Source organism: Seriola dumerili, unplaced genomic scaffold (assembly GCF_002260705.1).
Source record: "Seriola dumerili isolate Sdu_G_001 unplaced genomic scaffold, Sdu_1.0 BDQW01000068.1, whole genome shotgun sequence".
In the NCBI taxonomy this organism is placed as follows: domain Eukaryota; kingdom Metazoa; phylum Chordata; class Actinopteri; order Carangiformes; family Carangidae; genus Seriola; species Seriola dumerili.
In genome coordinates, this window is record NW_019174323.1 from 9,022,015 (window position 1) to 9,043,292 (window position 21,278).

General features: G+C 41.9%; 2 protein-coding genes across 2 annotated transcripts; one reads left to right on the forward strand and one right to left on the reverse strand.

Annotated features, from left to right (window-relative positions):
• Positions 1-1,708: 1,708 nt before the first annotated feature.
• On the reverse strand, positions 1,709-10,229 carry LOC111219607 (protein phosphatase 1 regulatory subunit 1B-like). Its single transcript, XM_022742322.1, has 5 exons — positions 10,080-10,229; positions 4,191-4,274; positions 3,396-3,471; positions 1,979-2,056; positions 1,709-1,842 (listed from the first exon to the last, which is right to left on the reverse strand). Exons 1-5 carry the CDS (start codon positions 10,206-10,208, stop codon positions 1,709-1,711), a joined length of 501 nt encoding a protein of 166 aa, XP_022598043.1. The 5' UTR covers positions 10,209-10,229.
• A 5,565-nt stretch (positions 10,230-15,794) lies between these two features.
• LOC111220128 (neurogenic differentiation factor 2-like) lies at positions 15,795-19,426 on the forward strand. The gene is made up of 2 exons (XM_022743110.1): positions 15,795-16,053; positions 18,040-19,426. Exon 2 carries the CDS (start codon positions 18,053-18,055, stop codon positions 19,130-19,132), a length of 1,080 nt encoding a protein of 359 aa, XP_022598831.1. The 5' UTR covers positions 15,795-16,053; positions 18,040-18,052; the 3' UTR covers positions 19,133-19,426.
• The last annotated feature ends 1,852 nt before the right edge of the window (positions 19,427-21,278 follow it).

The window sequence follows — 21,278 nt, forward strand, 5'->3', positions numbered from 1 at the left end:
ATATCAAATATGAACTGTGTAATTAGAAGTATTCACCACTGGGTGTCAGTAATTGACCATATTGTGTGGCTATGAAAATATCAGTCAAGGACCCCAAACCACATCTGTAATATTGCTCATACATTGTTGATAGATTTGATTTGAACAAAGATAAATATAAAAACCAAAATATCTTTTCTATGTTTTCTGACTTGGCTAATTTTGAGGGATATTAAATGTGTCTAAATAAAACTGCCGTTCTTTTCTTATTGATGATTCTCTGAGGGAGTACCCTGCAGTGGTAAGGAACACAAATGGTAAAAAAATAAAGTGCAAAAACTTGTTCGGGGTTCTGATTTAATGAAACTCCCTGTCTGCTGTCATTTGCTGTATTCGAACACATACACTTCGTCACATGCACAAATCCCACTCCACGTCGAATTCTTCAGGCGTACAATCACACAAACACCAGCAGCCCATTATAATTGTTTTATTAGCAACCAAACACAAAACATTATTTACATACAGGGCCATGAACGAACCTTAATCCTCATCACGGATATATTTGTTTTTCGAAAATATAGATCTACTTTCAGCTCCTACCTACCGCACCATCTTTGTTATCTGACACAGATCATGCTTGCTAATCGCCATGTTGCAAATATGAAACCGGTACAACTGTGCCGCATTATCACGATTAGTTGGATTAGGGTGACATGATTTAATCTGGTCTGCTGTGGCTGCGACTGCGCTCAAATCGTCTGCAATCAGACTCAAACTGAGAGTTCAACTTGAGAGGCAGCCTTGTGTGACCCAGATTGAGTTTTGAATGAGTCTGACTTTGTACCCTTGTACACTGTAATATAATGTGTATTATACTGTATATAATTTTATAGTTTATCATATCTATATACTATGCTAACCCCGGGACATTACTCAGAATTTCTGCCCACACAGTATGAGACAACAGCCTCATCACATGCCTCGAACAACACTGCTTCTCTGCTGCAACAACACTACACTGCCATTACACAACAGATAAAACTGAATTTTATACATTTGCACAGTATACACATGGTTATTTCAGGTGCATATTACTTGTCCCCTTGCATAAAAGGGAGGTACTGTCCTAAGCCGTATGCATCTTCTGCTTTATTTCTTATTGTTCTCGAGGTGCGCGTTTGAGCACCAGTGACCTGTGCAGTATGTTTGACTTGGCAAATAAAAGGTCATTCTGAATCCGATGCTTCGCACGTGGATGGAGTTCTATGGAAAACTTGTCCCGTGGAGCAATTGTCAGGAAAACATGTTGATATCTCGAATCCTGTTGAGCTTATATAAAAAACAAACAAACACATGTAATTGCAAGAGAAAACGCCGCAGTTCTCATGTTTCTGGTGCAGTGTCCTTGGCTGATTGGAATTTAGCTCTGGCTTCCTCGGCTGACCGAAGACGTGATTCCCTTCGCAAAGTCTCAGGTTAAACTTTTCCTCATGAACAGCTTATTAACATTCTGACCTTTCTCGATGCCCGTCTGTTTTTTTTTTCTCCCTCTCCCTCTCCCTCTCTCTCTCTCTCTCTTTTCCACATTCAACATTCCTGTCGCATGCATGCACACACTCACAGACCCATCTAACACACACTCATACATACACCCATGCATGCCCACACATGTGCTATGCAAGTCGGCTTCCTCACTAACACTCCATCAGAGCTTCGTCTTCTTTTGTCATTCTCCCTTTCCTTCCTCTCTTTCTTTGGCCTCCTCCTCGTCTCCGTGGTGACGGCTGAGATCAACACTTACTGTTGAAATGTCTGACGGAGTACATTGATCCCTGAGCGGTCTGCTTTCTCCTCTTAGATCTGACGAGAAAGAGATTTCAGATGTGTAAGCAATCTACATCTATATTTGGTGCAAGTGCCAGTGTGAGATAGAAAAATGGCGTAATGTGAAAGACCCCACCTGTAGCTGAGTCTGACTGCTGGCTCTTTTTCTCACCTTCCTCTTCTTCCTCCGCAGAGGAGGGGTCCTCTCTGTCTAGGGAGGCCAGGTGGGCCTGGGCCATCCTCTGGACAGCTGGGAATACAAATCAATACAGAGAAAAAAGACTTGATTTCACAAATAAAGCTCAGTTTACCCCTTTAACGGACATAATGGATGGATGGATATGGATGGAGATTATTAGTGCCTGCATTTAGGTTTGTGCTTTGACTTTCTTTTGCTGCTTGCACCATTGTCAAACCTGTATTTAAAGGATATGCTTTAATGACTGAGCCAGTGGTTCAATAAATAATAAAATTTTAAAAAAAGGAGGGTGGAGCTCTGACAGCTGCCTCTTGTTAATTTGAAACTATATTCTTAGTTATTACCTATTATTATGATCAATTATTACCTCTGTCACTTGCTTGTCACTGGTTGGGTGTGGTCAGAAGTTTGCTTTGTTGCACCTGTCACTACTACTCAACAGCGATGTCTCGTAGTCCTGGACTACACCTGCACATCACTGCGGCAAGGTGAGAAGTTAAACTACTGAAGGTCAGCAAAGGCAAGCTTTGTTGGGGGTTGTCAAATCAAGGTTTGGATGTGCTTAAGTCACATGAAGATGAGATATGTGTCATAATTCCCACCAATGAAAATATAGAAGCCTATGTATTGATGATCTTCTGTTATAGCATTTGTGCCCCCACCTGAGTTGTATACATACATAGTGCCTGTGTTTCACCCCTGTGTATTAATATGCATCTCAAACTGATATGGTCCCATGTTTGAGCATTTCAAGCATTCAGATGTTTTTTTTTTTTCATTTTTCATTGTGGCAGATGATATTTGGTATCTTAAGAAATAAAGAGATTGTATTGCCGTTATGTAAAATTGTACAGGTATCATCATGATGTGAAATGCTATATGTCACACTGATCAAATTTCAGTAAAACAGATATTACGAGAAACAGCAGTCATGATTGCAGGGGTACAATCCTTAATTCCCAAGAAGCAGAAGATAAACAATAATAGATTATATATTCATACCAAATAGTAATATTTTAGTGTGACTATGGGTGTTTCTGTTTGTGTGTGTGTGTGTGTGTGTGTGTGACCATGTTGCAGCTGTGTGCCCATCCTATAATCCAGGATGATCCAGAACAGACTCACAGCTGTCTCTGCTCCTAATCTCACATAACACACACATAACACACACATTCACACACATGGAGACCCACGCAGAGACACACACCTCTCACTGTGTTTTCTTTTTTTTTTTTTTTTTTTTTGGATACGCACGCATTCCAAACAGATATAGACCACATGGCAATGCCAGAATTAGGCCTCCCAAATTCACTCATTTCGTTGTCATTTGTTACGTAAATTCAAAACACAAATATTGTGTTGACACAAACTCTGGAGACAGAGCACTTACCTTTAAGTGAGGGTGGCTGGTAGGTGGACGCATGGACCAGTTTGGCTTTCAAGGCTCCATTTTCCCCCAGAACCCACTGTGAAACATCCAGTATACGTTTTAGTGTTACATCAGTGGGGTTTCTCAAAATACTGTTCACATCAATCATGAAATACAGTAGATTGTTGTTGGCATGTGGGAGGAAGGCAGAAAAGATGACACATTCCTTCAAGATGGAAGAGTCTAATGTAAGAGAGATACAACCCAGAGTCAATGAAGAGAGGGAAAAAGTTCATTTAAATAAGCACTTTATCCCATTTTGCCTGTTCTAGGGTTAGGGTCAGTAGGGTTGCACTCACTGCACAACATGTGTTACTCACATTGAAACTTTGTTTGCAATTTAAAAGGAAAACTCATATATATGGTCATATATATGGTTTGGTATCAATCTGAGGAAACAGCATTAGTTCCAAGGAGAATTTGCTGTTGTTGTGCACCCACATAATACATAATACAAAGCGAATTTCCGGCCTTCGGGGAATACTCTTCTGCAGCCGCCACAGAACAAACATCGCAACAATCAATTTGGTGTACACACAGAGCTTGACAGCGTAGTGAGGGTTTAACAATCAAGACAACATAAAATCTCATCCCCCTCACTCAGAACACAGCGACTTCTCATCGCAATTATGTTCTGATGTAGCGAGACGACGATCAGAGAGAGAACTGGCATCTCTTCCTCCCCTTGAAATCACCGGACCTTCACTGAAAGTCGCTCGGTTTTGATTCCCAGAGAGTGCACACCAGCTGATCTACCTGATGGGGGCCGCTGTCTTCGTCCGGTGAAGGTGGATCTGTCAATCTGAAGAGTGTAGCCGGTGTCGGCCTCCGACGTCGGATCTTTGCAAAGAGAGAGAGAGAGAGAGAGACAGAGACAGAGAGAGAGAGAGCTCTGTGAGAATTTGTGTAGTTGTGTGTATATTATGCAAAAAAAAAATGTCTGGTTAGCAGATACAATGTCACAACTGTGCAGCTCACAACTATCTTGTCATTCTTGACGTTGTGTTTACTGAGGATTTTTTTCCATGGCAACTATGCATTAAATTATACAACAACATTCATTCAAGATTGTTGTCCACATTGTGTGTGAATGAGGATTACATCTTGTCATAGATGGCGGCTGGATTACTTAAATTTGCTTTCTATTTTCCTGCATGTTCCCATCGCTTGGCTTGTAATCACTGATGTTTTTCAGTTCTGCTGCCCACTGTGTGATTTCCACAAGAGATGAATGTCTACTTCTACTTTTACCCTCTTCAACAATCTAACATCATACTGTGGAATAATTGCTCTCTTGCCTTCAGTGATTGGCCGGCGGCTGTTTCACAGTTTAAACGTTGGTATTCTGTTATTTATGTTTTACACTCTTCATAGTCACTTCATAAGGGGAAGACACTTTTGCTGTTTTTCAATCTTTTAATTACGCCTGCAGTAAAATGAATATAAAGCAGAGTTTATATAAACTGTGTAAAATCATCTCCAGGTGTCATCGCAGCTCTCACATAAGTGCTAGTGTCGGACTTTTCTTTTGCTGTTGAATAGAATTTGATGTCGCCACTCAAAAACACATACTCTTTATCTGAATTCCTGCAGATTCATCATCTTCCTTTTATTCTGTCTGAAGCAGTGTGAGTCATACAAACCAAGGGTTATGCAACTGATGAAATGTGACTTCAATATCTCAAATCAGTTTCAGTCTGCTATGATTAAAAAAAAGAAACTGTTGCACAACACAGCTTGACAATAATATCATTCAAAATATTACAATTTATTCAGTTATTCACCGTGAATGCATTTGTCCAATTCCACCTACACTGAACCTACACTGAAGCCAGGATTTTGGTTATAGTTTTAACATTTCTGACAGCTAAAGCAGTTCCTTTTCAAATGAAGATTTTTAAAAACAAAATATATTATCTCTGCTTAGAATTTAATGGACTGATAGTGATTAAACTGCCCCTCAAGTATTTAAAATTAACTCCACGTTGACCAACATTTAAGTACTCCTTATATGTTTGGTATTCGATAATCAAATAATACAATAATGTGACACTGGTAGGTGCCACTGTGTATATATTCTGAGTACTTTTTCTTTTAATACTCACTAGCTGAAGCTAAAAGGTCTCATTCTATTGTTCAGTTCAAAAACATCTGACTCCGAGCTCTGCAGCCAGTTTTTAAGGTGTTTAAAGCCTCAGTCTGGAGTGTGAAGACACCTATAACACAATAGGGTTTAGTTAGAGATGAGCATGAGCACCTATTTTTATGGTTTAAAAGCAAACTACGCCAACCTTGGATTATTCCTGTTAAAATACAAGCAACCGTAAAACACATTCTTCTGGCTAACGATAACCAAAGGTGTTATGATACACACAACTTATTCATCACTCTCTCTCTCTTTGTAACATGTTATGTTGATAAAGATCGTCGTGAGGTACGAGCAGCCGCCAAGCCATTCACAGCTGAGAGTGTAGGCATGAAATGTGTGGGCAGCTTTCACGTTGGAGTAACTCTCACTGCTTCGGCCTCCCTCTGTGTGCTGGACTCATACATATTCACCCACTAGAATTAAGCATACCGCCATTGTGTCCTGCACCTGTCTGAAAGCCTTTTCAGACACACTGACCTTTTCTGAGTGTTTCGTCAACACTGCAGGCAGGAGGTTAAGCACCTGCAGGGAACATGGTATTGTCGTTTGAGCCTTGTTGTGCACGGCTGCAAATGCCTGTTAAATATCAGCGGTAGCTCAGTGTGGCTGCGACTGGGGAGACTGATTTGAGCTTCTTGAATGGGCTACATGGGTTAGTATGTAACCTACCAGACTAGAGAAATTTGGGGATAAGGGATTTTGGGGATTTGTTTTGATTTTTGATTTATCATTGTTAGACAAATGCATTTTAGTGGCCCAATAATGATTTAATAATTCAGCTTTTTTCTTGGAGTAACAGCAAACCAAGAGTGAATGAGACGTGCCTTTGGGATTAATTTGGAAAGAAACACATAATATTTTAGGCTATTTTTTTTACAAGTTAAGGGATGACAGAAACATTTTAGGTTACTCTCTACTCAGATTGCTCACACTCTACAAAAACGTGTTAACGTAGCCAGAGAGGTCGCATCATATTTGGTGCAACCAATCACAGAACAACATGCCAGTGAGAGTGAGGACAGCTGGACCAGACTCTAAGCCAACTGTGCACGTCCGGTTTGTTTATAAATGTTTCTGGTCTGATTTTCTGCATTTTTTTTTTATTTATTTCCTATCCAGCTAAATTAGAAATATTGCATCTCCAGCCATGCTGTAGTAGCACAGGACCTCACGTAGTAAATCACTAATCCCCCCCCGCCCTGTCTCATTTTTGGTATGTAGGATGACCTTCATGGTTACCTAACATTCAACTTCAATACATTAATCTGAAGGTTTATAATGCACAATTACATCACTGTGTGGGTACAGTGTCCTAAGGAGCCCTTGATACAGAAATAACCTGTCCACTTAACAATCAGGACCACGCAGCGATGTCGTGTTCATGCGATGCTTTCAATTTATTCTGTGAATAATCCTGTGTCGAGCTTGATTTGACCACGACACGTTCAAGGAAACATGAATCATACCCACTCCTGCCATTTGACCTTTGTTTTCCAGTGAGCCAACGCCTCATTTTAACCTTTATTCAACCAAACGACTTGGATGGAAACACAGTGTTGTTGCAGTAGAGGCCTGGGCTGTAGAGAGGACGCGCCAGTCACACACACACACACACACACACACACACACACACACACACACACACACACACACACACACACACAGTTACTGTGTCTTCCTCAGTAGCAAGCACCTACCTTCTACCCAGACATTTGCAGCTGGTCACTGTATGCATCTGCCCCAGTCTGTATGAGAGAATAATGTGATAACAGGGGCAGCATGGGGAATGATGGCTTTGTTGAATAAGACCCTACTGGAGTTTAGAGCTCTTGGCTGTGCTGTGGTGAAAATTTGTTCTTGGCATGAGCTGTCTTTGCCCTTGATTCAGGCCTCAGTCATCCACAGCTAATCTCTTTGGTTTTAATCACTCATCTCCTTGGCTGATGATTTTTCTCCCTCTCCTTTTCTTACTTGTCTTCTCCGAGTTATCTTTCTTTTTCTTTTTTTTTCTTCCCATTGTCCCTCTCAGCACCTTGTTTCATTCATTCCTACCCACACCTTCCACTTCCGTCTACCTGTTTCTTTTCCCAAGCTTCTGCTTGCCATTTCAATGCTAATGTTATGGCTGCATTGTGGAAAAGTTGTGCACAAGCACTTGGCTAGCCTTACACTAGCCCTTATAGACAGCTGTTCTGCTGGTCCCAACTCCCACAGCTTTCAGTCACTATCAGTGTGAGTGGAAAGCATGGTCAGCCTTTCACAAGGGTAACACAAGGACGAGATCCCCCCCCCCCCTCCCCCCCCCGACCAAATCTCTGAGGGCTGGACGAGAAGGCTTTGGTTTTGACGACCATCTTGGTAACAGCAGCTTTGCTTGACTCTTGCACAGTCACGCTTGAGTGAATAATTCATCAAATCCTCAGGAATCTAAGCAGCGGTAGATTACAAGTTAGGGGGTAAGTGAACCCCCGTCCCAGAGGCAACTGCAACATACTGAGTTTTTTTTTTTTTTTAATCTAGGAGGGGTACTGGTTTGCAGCATGTCTCGAGTACAGCTGAGTCTCACCCCAGATGACATGGCCATTAGGCGATTTTTCTAATCACCATGGTGCCGCCTACTCTGCTGGGAAACAGTGGTCAGCTAGAAAATAAGAAGGAAGGAGAAAGACTCTCATGCAGGCAGCCCGGAAAATGGATTATAAAAATGATTTTGCAGCTGAATGACTTTATCCCCTCAGCTGGAATTCTGGTATCTTCAACTTTGCAGAATTTCTTATTTCCTGTACATTGCAACAGCAGATTTAGGGTGACTTTGGTGGCTATAAGAAGACTCATCCTAAGACGTATTACGGCGTAGTAACCTTGTGACTGTTTGCGTGCATTACCAGGGAATGCTGCTGCTTTTATTCTCATTAGATCCACGGTGGAAGATTTGAAGTAATCTTACTCAGCCCTGTAAGCCGGCAAATTGCCAGAGCATCTTATAGGGAAACTGACTTAGCACTTGTTCCCACGTGAAGCTGCCAATGAGCATTTAAGGAGGTGAGATTCATGTGGGAGAACAGAAGTAATGAGCAATGCTAGTAATGTGAACCTTTCCTGGATCATTTGAGTATAATTACCATGAGATGTTGTTGTTTTAACTCAAAAATGTTCAGAAGTGTTTCTGAAGGAATGTGTTTAGATTTTCAAGACCTGTGGGGCTGCTTAGTAAAGCAAATGAAGGAATGGTTCAGCACTAGAAAGGGTAAAGAAAGTAGTCCAAAGCCCTAGAGACTGCAAGTTGGGCTGTAAACAACAGATGTGTGAGAAATATTTGAGCGCCTAGACATTACTGATTTATTAGTTTATTTTTACTTTCCGGTCTGAAACAAGCTTTCCAAACAGATGCCCAATTGGAATCTTCCAAATCCTCTGCTGGGGAGAAATCAAGATTTCTGACATTGCACTTGGGTGCCAATGAGATTTCGCTCTAGGAAGCAGCCCGCCATTAAAACATGAATGTCTCTTGTCTTGAAAGTAGAGGAAATGGAGAAACCTACTGGATCACATAGATCTAACCAAAAGTTATCTCAGTCTATACCTTGATGACCTTTATGGGCTGGTGCCAGATGTAATAGCTGCTCCCATACTGCACAGGCCAACATTATTCCTGTTCACACTGCACTATTTCACTAACATAGTTTCTGTCTGACCATGTCAGCATGTTCACCTGCTCTTTGCTTTGGGATGATTCAGCATAAACTACAGCAATCAGACTTGTTTATTTTACATTATGCACTCACCACCTCTTTGGAATATATGTCTAACAACCCGACACCTGCCATTTTTCCTCACAGATGTGGGAAGGGCATTATTACTCAGGCACATAATCTTGTTTTTAATATTACTAACAGTGCTTTATCCCTCACTTCCTCATCTTCCTCCTCTTTCGCCTCCTCCTCCAATCCTTTTGAAGGGCAGAGATGCCTCATCACTTTTTAAGGGCTCCAAAAAAAAAAACTGAGGCTGCACAGCTCAGCTTAATCCCAGTGCTGCCCATACCCTGCTGCCCACAGAGTCCTAATACGCAACATCAAAATACAGACTTCTGCAAAGTCGTGCTAGACGGGTTACGTAACTGTCTGTCAACCTCGGTGGCAGGGCCTGATGCTTCAGATGCCACAGAAGAGGGTAACACTCACAGACACGAGTCGTGATTGAACTTGGAGGCAAGCGTGTGTCACATTTCAGCCGTTACTTTCACAGCAGGAGGAACTTCTAACTACCGACAGTCTCAAAGACACGAAGCAGTCCGCACTTGAACGTTACACTAGAAAAGTGTCTATGTGTTTATATATTAACTTTCAGGCTGCATTAAAAAAAAAAAAAAAAAAAACTGCTGATGTAGGCTACTATGTTGACCCAGGTTTTGACCTCATTCCTCCACACACGCCCTCACCCCCACCCCCACCACCATCATCCTCATCCCTAGAGGCTGCACATGACGCTCTCACCATCTCCACCTGTCGCGGGTCCAGCTGGGTGGGTACGGAGGAAGGCACGGAGAACTGGATCTTCCTCTTCGCATCCTTGTCTTCCTCTCGCTCCATCACCTCCGTGTCTGCGGGGAGCAGCGGGTCCATGGCATCCAGCCTGACACCGCCACAGCCGAGCGCACAGATGGTCAAAAAAAAAAAAAAAAAAAAAAAAGTCCAAGTGGAGTCACTTCCGATTTAACTGCCTGTGTAAGCTGCGCGACTCCTCTAATGTCACAAACTGCAAAACAAAAAACAAAAACAAAAGAACAAACAAAACAAATAATAATGTGGGTATATTTTTAAATCAATTAACTGTAAATGACCAGCGCTTTCTTTCTGTCCCAGCAGATTTCGTTGGACTCTTGGGTTGCGTTTGTCAGCTTTGCCTGCGTCCTCCTCTCTCACGCCTTTCCGTCTCCCTCCCTCCCTACCTTTCTCTCTCTCTCTCTCTCTCTCTCTCTCTCTCACTCTCACACACACACACGCGCTCACCCTTCATTTAGTACGTCTCTCTGTCCTACTGTGTCTGTACAGTGTCGGAAACTTGCTTCAACTGCAGTTCAAAAGTGGCCCAGAAAGCAATTTCCCTTGAGATGGGCTGAAAATAAGACGCTTCTAAAACTGTCGAGATGCCTTCAATGTCACACAGGTTCAAAACGTATCGTTTGAAATCTAAAGATATACATAAAGACAATTAACTGTAAGCAGAGTTCATTTAAAAAGTGCAACCTCCACAAGGGTCTGTAAAGTTACAAATATTAAATGATACTGAGATAATAGGGAAAAAAAACTACATTTTAATTTAGGAATAACAGTAATTTGACACGCAATTGAAGGCAGATTGAGTCAAACTTAAGTGTTTAAATAACAATAGCACCTATTTTATTGAGTATAAATATCAAGAAACATCATCGTTGGCTGTTTCTGATCTTCTTGGCACAAACGGACTGCATTTGGAGATTGTATTTCAATATAGATGCAGCATTTAAGGGAGATGGGAAAATAGCAGACCCAATTTCCATTTCTGACAGTGGACCACTTTGCAATTGCAAGGTACTGTACATGCACAACATCCACACGTGTTCATTTGTGCTCTCATCTTGTTATGAGGGGCTGAAAGATTAGTGCAGACAACAGGACCAGGTTGATTTTAAAACATCTAGATCCACTTTTATCAACAAATCATTTTGAAGTCCCTTTATAATTGAAACAGCGTTGATGTGTGTGTTTGCTTTAGTGTAGAGTCAAAGATTTTATCTGCTCATTCCCCAGTGGCTACCTAGGCTATCTGATATATAGTAAACGAGGTGGTCAGTTGGGAAATTCATTGCCATGGAAACAGTTTCTCTTCACAGAGTTGAGTGTTGGCAGAGCAGCGAGTGCGGTGTGTATGCCTGTGTTGGTGTGTGCTTGAGAGTAAGTTTGAGAACAGAGGAGAGGCAGTTTGGGTACGAGTGTGCAAACGACTATGCAAATGTATAACCAAAACATACAGGGAGCAGGAAGAGAAAAAGAGATTCATTTCACTTTACATTTTGGTGACAATAATGCATTGGATTGACAGTACAGACTTCCATATGAATCCTCACCCAACTTTTAGCACATTATGTCAGTATCAGACAATGTCAGGTCAGGTAAGGTAAGGTAATGTATGATAAGGTAAGGTAAGGTAAGGTAAGGTAAGGTAAGGTAAGGTATGGTATGATAAGGTAAGGCACACTTAATCATTCCACAGGGGAAACTTGCCCTGGGCTCCATCACCTAACACAACAACGTCACAATGCACATGTGCCCAAGTACATAAATCATACATGCAAACCTCTACAAAACGTGCCCAGGATCACATGTTGAATGTGAGACAGGGTGATAAAAAGAGGGATTAGATATTATAAAACCAGGTACAATAATAAATTGTGACAGAGGACAATAATTCTCTAATAAAACCAGATATGAACACAAGAATAAAATCCACAGTGCACTGTGGATTCAAAATCCACAGTTAAGCACAGATTTCTCGTGTAAGGACTGAAGACAGTGATGTTCTTTTGTCCCTATGATTTTCATGCTGCTGTCTGGATGAGACGTGGGAGCTTGTACTGTAACTGTGTTGCCAGGTGACCCGCTATATCAAATTACACTCTCTGGGATCGTTTGATAAAACAGAAACATAAGTTATATAGTTATATAAAATCTGGGCCTTCTCAAGAAGCACATCATCTGTTGTTGACTAGAACAAAGGTTTTCAAAAAATGGACATGCCATGTGAACGAACTATTGATATTGACACCAAGATATCTACTTAGCTGATTTATGGGAACATTATGAACGAGTCCTGGATTGTGATCGCAGATTGACCACGGATCAAATATCAACCCCATAATTTTCTTCAAGGTCACAACAAGGTGGTGAGCGTCACACCAATCCTCAAATTGTCTCATTTCAGAGTGGTAGAACGATGTCTCTGGGTCCCTGTGTAGTAAACCGAGAATGGCAGTGTCATCTGAGAATTAAGATAATGAAAGAATTTACATACATCTGTTTCAATTTGTCCTGTAATAAATGAGGCTGAAGAGTATTAAAAGCTGAACTAAACTCAAGAAAGAGTCAACGTGGAGGGAGAGAGGGAGGAGAGGTGACACAAGGACGCAGAGAGGAAGGGGAGAGAAACCTAACAGGCGAGAAGTCTGCATGCGAGGAGAGAGAAGGAGGCTTTTCGTTTTGTGGGTATATATATTTTTTTTTTGCTCACTGAGACTTTTGGGAGTTTCACACATTCGTACCACACTAACCGTTCATGTTCCTTGTGGCTCGGTAAATGCTCGGCTCTCATGCAGTTCGATCAGACACGTAGCAGACCATCCTGTAACCAGGGGCTCCCGCGTTTTGATCCCAGTTCCCACGAGCCCACTGGTACGCCCTGTGCCGAAGTGAACTTGAGAAAGGCTCTGGATCTCCGCCAGCTCAAGGGAGAGTAGCTGCTGACAGCAAACTCAGACCTGCTGGGAGAGGTCTTCAGAGGAAAAAAGTAAAACTTCCACCTTGGAAATTTAAACACAAGCCATCTGTGGCTCGGTTCACTTTCACTTCAACTGTTGACCTTGAAAAACGAACATATGGGCTTCTCGTGAGCATTTTGCAACACCGTGCGTCGAGGTGTGATATAGGACTTCTAATGTTGAAAACAGAAGATGCATTTTCAGTGAAAGGGAGAGAAGATTTATGTGAATGCAAATACACAACAACACCTGCTACAATCAATCACTCAGATAGCATCTAAATGCACAGAGCGGCAGAGAAATAATCTACAGGATTATAGTATTAAAACCATAAAAGATGAATGTGTTTTATGCATTAGCGTTTCTATCAATAATGCAGTCGGCCACAATGCGATTGTTCATACTACCACAGGGGGGAGCCAACCTACTTGCAACATTCCCTCATAACCAAATGCTTGTATTTAACAGAGACAGGCATCTATACAATCACTGCAAATGTTCATGATCAAATCTGAATATTCTGGGTGATAATATTTAGTTAACACATTTAATTTATTTTTCCAAAAATTTCAAACAACATATTTGATACTGAGTAAAAGTATGAAAACTTCAGGTAATTAATAAAAAATAAATAAATAAATAAAAACTCAGTGCCAAAGTTAAACATGCTGGAATAAAAATTGTGCATCTGATGAAGACAGGTGCAACTATTCAAATAACAATATCATTTGCGAAGATGGACACATTTCCACATTTTTGTTGTCACACTCTAATTACTAGAAAGTGAGTATACAATGAAATCCTCACTCCACGTCCTGTAGCAGGGATAACCACTTAACTTTTCTTTTTTTTTTTTTTCTCTCAGCCATGCACCAGCTTGTGTTGACCAGTAGATGTCACCCACACGTCGCCTGAGAAAGCACATGGCCTGAGACCGGCTGCTCCTGTGAACTCAACCACGCAGTTGTCTGATAATGTGTAGAGAATTGCTTTTACTTATAAAATGCCAAGACTTAAAAAGTTTAAGTTTCACCCTTGTTTGTAACTTCAAAACTCCTCCTGACATTTACCGCTTAAATAAAAAAAAAAAAACTAACATGAATGAAACAATACAACAAACCAGATATCTCTAGGTTTTAATTGTCACGAAAACAGTGTCAATTTGTCCACTATTGATTGACACTAAGCTGTGGAAGGAATTGCATTATGGTTTGTATCATAAAACACGATGATGAAAACCTCAAAATTATAGAAAAAAAATCATCATGATTAAACTGTTGTTTTATTGGGAAACATCTTCACTTCTTTATTTGTCAAACGTGAATTTGATGTGTATAATTGTAGTGATGACGAGTAAGAGGTTGCGTCTATGTCTGTATTGTCATTATACCACTTGGGAAATCTACATGACCTTTGGAGATAAAGGTCATTAATACAACATCTATGTAATCTGAAATGTAGCCTATGTTATTTGAGAATGATAAAGGATGGCAGTATTGTTGACTAAAGGCTGATTTACAATGGACAAAAAGATTGTGTTGTTAACTCATTTTGACCACTCTTTACATCTACGTCTATGCCCATGTCCCTGGGACACCGTGTTGGGGCGTGACCTTGGCTTTAGGTCTTCATCGGAAGATGGGAGTGAGCAGCCATGACCAGAAATACTGCCATTCGCTTCTCAATTCAAGCATTTTTTGGTTGTTTCACTGATAACAGAGAAACTGTGCGGGGACAGTGTCCAGTAAACTGTAGCCCGGTGGTAATGACAAGCCTGCTCCCTCTTCCCCTTGGTCTCTTTCACTCTTATTCCTCCCTCTCTTTCTCTCTCTCTTCCTCTCTCTTGTCTTGCCCCATCTTCTGGCCCCTCTCTGCAATCTGTGCCTCAGCCACCTTTGGCACCAGCCCGCCCACAGGCACCTGTGCCAAGCCTGGCAACCCAAACCAAGACGCTCTGCTTAGCTCAGTTCAAATGACTCGTTTAGGCAATTGCACCCTGACTCTGATCTTTATGGCGGGTCCCTTATTTATCCCAGGCCTTTGTGTGGACCCGGTAGTGTTAACTGTCTATTTCTTGTAGTTGTAAACTTGGCCTTTCCTTATGATATTTCTATAGGGATTTACAGTGTTTAGCTGATCCTTTTAGACTATTTATCACTAAAACATTTAATTAATTTTCCCATAGGGCTTATGTGGATTATTTGTAGCTTTATGAATCAGTTTTTTTTTCTTATCCAACAAAATCATTAGCCTATAAGTAATCCTATAACAATCCAGTTGGAGGATTCTCGTTTTGCTGTCGCCTAAAATTTGAATGATATCACTGTAAATGTATTATTATGGGATTACTATAATTATTTCTCATAAGGGGATTGTTTTCCTAAACCTTCTATATGAGATTAACCCCGTTTTTTTTTTTCCTCCCAAAGATGGAGGCTAACAGAAGCGGTTTGAATCCAGTGCGTTTTTTGTTTTTTTTTGTGTGTGCCATTCACTCCTTATTCCATTTTCTCTTTCAGCTCAGTGACAGATGGCGAGTCCCTCTCCCCCAGGGGAAGCCAGTCTCTGTGAATGCGGCCGCATGTCAATCACCGGCTCTCATGTGATGGCTCTTGCCAATGACGTGCCAGCCATATGGGCCTGGCATCAGAGCTGGTATGTAACCCATCCAGTCCTGCCTCTGACGTGCCACACGGCTCCCTCCACGCGTTTGGGCTGGGGATAGCAGCAACAGCAGCAGCAGCAGCAGCAGCAGCAGCGGCGGCGGCGGCAGCAGCAGCAGCAGCAGCAGAGACAGAGCAGGGTGGCAGGAGAGGAGAGAGAGGTGTGAGAGCACAACTAACAGAGCCTCGCCTGCACAAGCATCCGTGCAGGGCGTGTGGATGTGATGCCCACCCGGAGAGAGATGGTGTAAACAAACCCGCTTCGCCCCTTCACTGAGCCCCACCACGGAGGTAGGATATGCACATTTCCAAGACAATTTCTTAGAATATCAGATATAGATCTAGATTTGCTTTCGTCTTTGTGTTGTGCGATGAAGAGGGAAATTAGTGTTTTAGTAACAGACAGGGATAATCTTATGCATTAAACCATGTGTTAGAATAAGGGACTATTTCTCTTCGCGGGCGACGTGAATAGAGAGGTTTTTAATGTCCTCTCCAGGATCTTTATCGCTGGTTTTAATCGAAGATATTGATCCACCTACGTTTAATTTGATAGATTTCGTTTCAATTGCCTAAATCCATAAACACATATTCATCTTTATAAGAGAAAGAAAGGCTACTCTGGCTGGCACTTTTTACTGTCATTTCAACTGTGTTATCTTAGAAAAACGAGAACCGCAGAGTTTATTTTGTTATGTTTTATTTGTGTGTGTGTGTGTGTGTGTGTGTGTGTGTGTGTGTGTGTGTGTGTGTGTGTGTGTGTGTGTGTGTGTTAGCACGACGCGCTTCAGAGCACCGTGGGGGTAGAATTCTCCGTAGAGATACACAGGCTAATTGACAAGGTATTGGTTGGCATTAATTACATTGTGCTTACAAGATTAGAAAAAAAAAATCCGTCGTTGGCCTCCACGCGCACAGCTGAGCTCATAATACTGGGGAAATATGATGGGATTATACCTTTTAAATTAAAATAGTTTATTTAGTCGGCATTATTGGTCAACATGACACCGTGAATCTATCACAGTAAATAAGCTTTTTTAGTGTTAGAAAATATGATGTTAAAACGTGGCCTCGTGCCTGAGCTTTGATTAACCTAAAACCTGCATTTTTTTTAATCAAGGAAAAGAAAGACGTCTATGAAATTAAAAAGATCTAAAATACTCCATCTCCACTGTCTCTCAGACTTGACTAAAGTTCAGCCAAAAAAAATAAAAAATAAAAATACGTCAGATAACGTTTGGTCAGTGGCCTACGTGAACTTGAGTGGTGTCCAAAATTAGCCTCGTGCACCTGCAGAGGCTCTGGTCCTAAAGGCACATTTCAATATCGTTATTACCACTTCGCTTTCTGAAATATCTCGGACGAGTCACACAGAATGATGTGTATTTTTAATTACAGAAATCTTCTCAAGTGTGGTTTGGGGGTGAAAACCTGTTAATTCAGAGACATAGAGGTGTTGGGGATCCTGTACTCCAGTGTGCAGCCTGACTGTGCTGGAATTCCTCCAGGTTGGTTAATTTATAGGACGGAGGAGGGACCGCACCCTTAATGCGTCCCTGGGGTGGGGGGGTGGGGGTGGGGGGGCAGCACCGCTCCCAGTGCCGGACTGCTGGAGGGGACAGACCGACGCACATGTGGAGGCCGAGGCGGTGGCCCATACTGTTGCTGCCTGCCATTAAAAAGATCCGATCTTACTACAGGAAATTTTAAAACAACATGCACTCTTTTATGAATCTTTCTTATATGTCGAATAATTAAAAAGATACAAGATTTATACGTTTAAAGGCCCAATTTTATGAAGAAAATTCTGTTTAATCCCATATGAATTAACCGGATCAATATCAGATTAAACATGGAAACTGTGGTTTCAATATTTCCTCTTAAGGTGACAAAATGTTTGCCTTCATCAATATTTCCTATAGTCAACCAGTCTGTCGTTGCCCGGATGTTGGACCAGCCTTATCCCCTCAAAGATGAGAGAAAGATCGATTATAACTGTTTTATGCAAATGGCCCAGAGATATTAAAGCAGGTTATAATCTGTAATCGAAAAGTGTTATAATAGAGATGAAATGCTGTCTAAAGAAGTGTTGGCCTTCAATTATATGATAGAAGCGTTAACGGAATAATAGTCCATTTTCCTCTGGGTAGCCTAGGGCCTTCTGGGATCTCCCTGAGGCAGGTTCTCTTGCTTTACAGTGCACCTATGGGTGCGTAAGCAGCAGCAGCAGCAGAGGACGCAGTACGGTTCAGCTGAAGTGTTGCTTGTCTCTTGCAGGTTGCTTGCCACAATGTTGAGCCGTCTGTTCAGCGAGGTGCTGCCGGACGTTCAGAGGCTCGCGGCTGATTGGGTGGAGGACAATGAGAGCGAGGACTGCAAGGCCAAGGACGATGAGCACGAGCCCTGTGACCTCGAGGATGACGATCTGGACGACGCGCGGGAAGGCAGCAGCCGAGCTGAGTCTGAGTTGGCCGGCGACGACGATGAGGATGATGAGGCCGAGGAGGAAGAGTGTGGAGACGAGAGCAGTGGAGACAAACCCAAGAAGCGCGGCCCAAAGAAACGCAAGATGACGCCGGCGCGCGCGGAGCGCTCCAAGGTGCGTCGACTGAAGGCGAACGCGCGGGAGCGCACGCGCATGCACGACTTGAATTCTGCGCTGGACAATCTGCGCAAAGTGGTGCCATGCTACTCCAAAACCCAAAAGCTGTCAAAGATCGAGACTCTGAGGCTGGCCAAGAATTATATATTGGCTCTTGGGGAGATTTTACGCAACGGGAAACGTCCAGATGTGGTGACCTACGTGCAGATGTTGTGTAAGGGCCTGTCACAGCCCACGACCAACCTGGTGGCAGGCTGCCTGCAGCTCAACACAAGGAACTTCCTGACTGAACCGTGTTCAGACGGAGCCCGCTTCCACATGCCCAGCTCTCCTTTCTCCGTCCACCCCTACTCCTACCGCTGTTCCCGCCTCTCCAGTCCGCATTACCAGCCCGGAACCGGTGCACTCAACTTGCGGGGCCCTGCATATGGTTCTGGGTACGAGGCCGGGGGGGTGTACCCGCCGGGGGGGACGTCTCCCGACTACAACAGCCCGGACTATGAAGGCCAGCACAGCCCACCCGTCTGCCTGAACGGCGGACTGTCTGGGAGACAGCAGGAGTCCTCTGAGACAGACAGGAACTATCACTACTCTATGCATTACTCCGGACTGACCACATCTCGACCCGGCCACAGCCTACCGTTTGGGCCCTCGGGTGCGCGCAGTGGTGGTTCGCACTCGGAAAACATTCCACCTTTCCACGACGTGCACTTGCACCACGACAGGGCTCCTCCATATGAGGATCTCAATGCTTTTTTCCACAACTGAGCCCTTGGACTGGCCCAGTCAGGCTTACTGACCTTATACTGACAATCCTATAACGTGTAATATTGTTTGGAAAACAAGAGTCTCTGAAAGGACGAGAGATGGAAGTGATGGAAAGAGTCCTCTGATTACCTTCTGTATTCTACTGATGTCATCCCTATACTGTTGTACATCCTATCACAGTGTGTCCACTATTATCCTGTATGCAGAACGAGTGCAATTGACATAAACGATGTATAGGCCCACGAGAAACATGTTATGACACGAACAACAGAAATAAAAAAAAATGTTTTATAATTGTCTGAAATGATCGAACAAATCTTCTTGTGAGCATCAAGGGGAACACTGACTCTGGCTGGGTGGATAAAGCAGAGGCTCTGATGTTTCCGGGAAATAATCTTAGATTGAAAAGTATTTAAAAATATAAAAATAAAAGCCTTCAAAAATAAAAAAAATAAAAAATAAAAAATAAAAACCTCGTCTGAAATATCATCGGAAATCTTTTGCTGCTTGTCAGCGATCGAATTTTTTAAAGACACAGGCACGTCAAACATATTTTAATGTAGTTGTCTTATTTTAATAATCTATTTTTTGTTTATTTAAATGAAACATGAAAAGCGCTTTTCAGATGGTTGTATCCTAGAGTAGTTGTCGACTGTGTATGCAGCCTGTATATAACAGATGACATGAATGTTTTTGAAGTTTTTCTGGTAAAACTATTTTAATTCTACTGAAAATATCATCCCCTCTGTTGTGCATAAATGTGAAACTATAAGTTTTCTCTTAATTCTATCTTTAGAAATGAGCAATTTATAGGCTTGGATAAACTATAGAAACAAAACTGATGACAGGAGGCACACACAAAACACTGTATAGCTTTTTTTTTTTTTTTTTAATGGATTTTGCTTATGAATAAGTTTCTGGGCCTGTTGCATCTAAAATAGCTGAAGAACAAGCCATATAAAAGACTGATAGCAAAACAGAAATCTTAAGTGCTTTAGGCCTAATTAGATTAATAACCACTGGAAATTAAATTAGACGAAATGCCTGTACTTTGATAATTCAAGTAAACCCTGGATATAGCCTAGCTGGATATCGGGCAGTTAAGGTATAGAAATCAAACAAACACGTTAAAGAAATTGATAGAATTGAAAACTAAAAATACATCAACTTTGAATTACATGTGGGGGAAGAATCGAACTCTATTTTTAGACCAAAATTCTCACGTTTTACTTTAATGTCATCCTCTAGCTCGGACATTGATGCAGCTATGGACTATGAAGTGGCCTTGATCCTGCTTCCTTACAGCTCACCTTGGTTTAAATGACTGAGTTAGTGAGATTGAGATGCTGTGCATATTATTCATCTGGACCTGATCTGGAAACCGTTGGTTATTTACAGCAACAAGCGAGAATAAATAGGCCTGCTCTATAAAAACCTGCAACGTAAAGCCTATATATTCATGTAAAGTAATGTTATTTGTAATGTGAACTGCCATTAATTAGGCTAATTGAGCTATTTTTATGTTTATTTTTCTCGTTTTAACACAACACGGGCTCAACGAAACGAATGTAGCAGTTACTGACCAGCACAGGAAACCATTTTAAGCTAGAATGAGCTCTCTGAAACCAACAGGGGCTTAAACCCCTTTCAAAAGCAATAAGACACTTTACCATGTGTTTTTGACTCTGAGCTTCAGATACACACATGATACGCTAGATAGTGAGCAAAAGGCCGCAGTCACCCAGAGCCATGAGACAGACAAAGTGCCAACACTTGATATACTGTACAAATAAAGTGCAGTTTTAGATGAGAGTGTGTGTCTCCAGCACAGTGAAGGTGGAGCTGAGCGTGGTCACAGCAGGTGAGTTAAATAATACAATTATACTTAAAGTCACATAATTCCCCAAGAATACATTAAAATAGGATATTTATGAACTCTTTTTTTTTGTTTTTTGTCCTATCAAATTTTTTTACAGCTCTGTTTCAAAACCCTCTTTTCACTGCAGAGACAATAACCTGAAAATATGAAACACAGGCTGCTCAAAATGGCAAGAAAGGCATGTTTCTAGTATTTACAGTGACTGTCTGATCATTTGAGTTTATGTAGGCTAGGTCACATTTCTCAAATCAATAGTGGAGCTCAGTA

Bases quoted from the DNA above. Each gene is read 5' to 3' on its own strand.
- LOC111219607 (XM_022742322.1), bottom strand. From the start codon at position 10,208: ATGGACCCGCTGCTCCCCGCAGACACGGAGGTGATGGAGCGAGAGGAA. The intron at 2,057-3,395 runs GTAAGTGCTCTG...TTGTATTCCCAG, and splicing joins CCAGCCACCCTCACTTAAAG to CTGTCCAGAGGATGGCCCAG. The intron at 1,843-1,978 runs GTGAGAAAAAGA...CTTTCTCGTCAG, and splicing joins TGCGGAGGAAGAAGAGGAAG to ATCTAAGAGGAGAAAGCAGA.
- LOC111220128 (XM_022743110.1), top strand. From the start codon at position 18,053: ATGTTGAGCCGTCTGTTCAGCGAGGTGCTGCCGGACGTTCAGAGGCTC.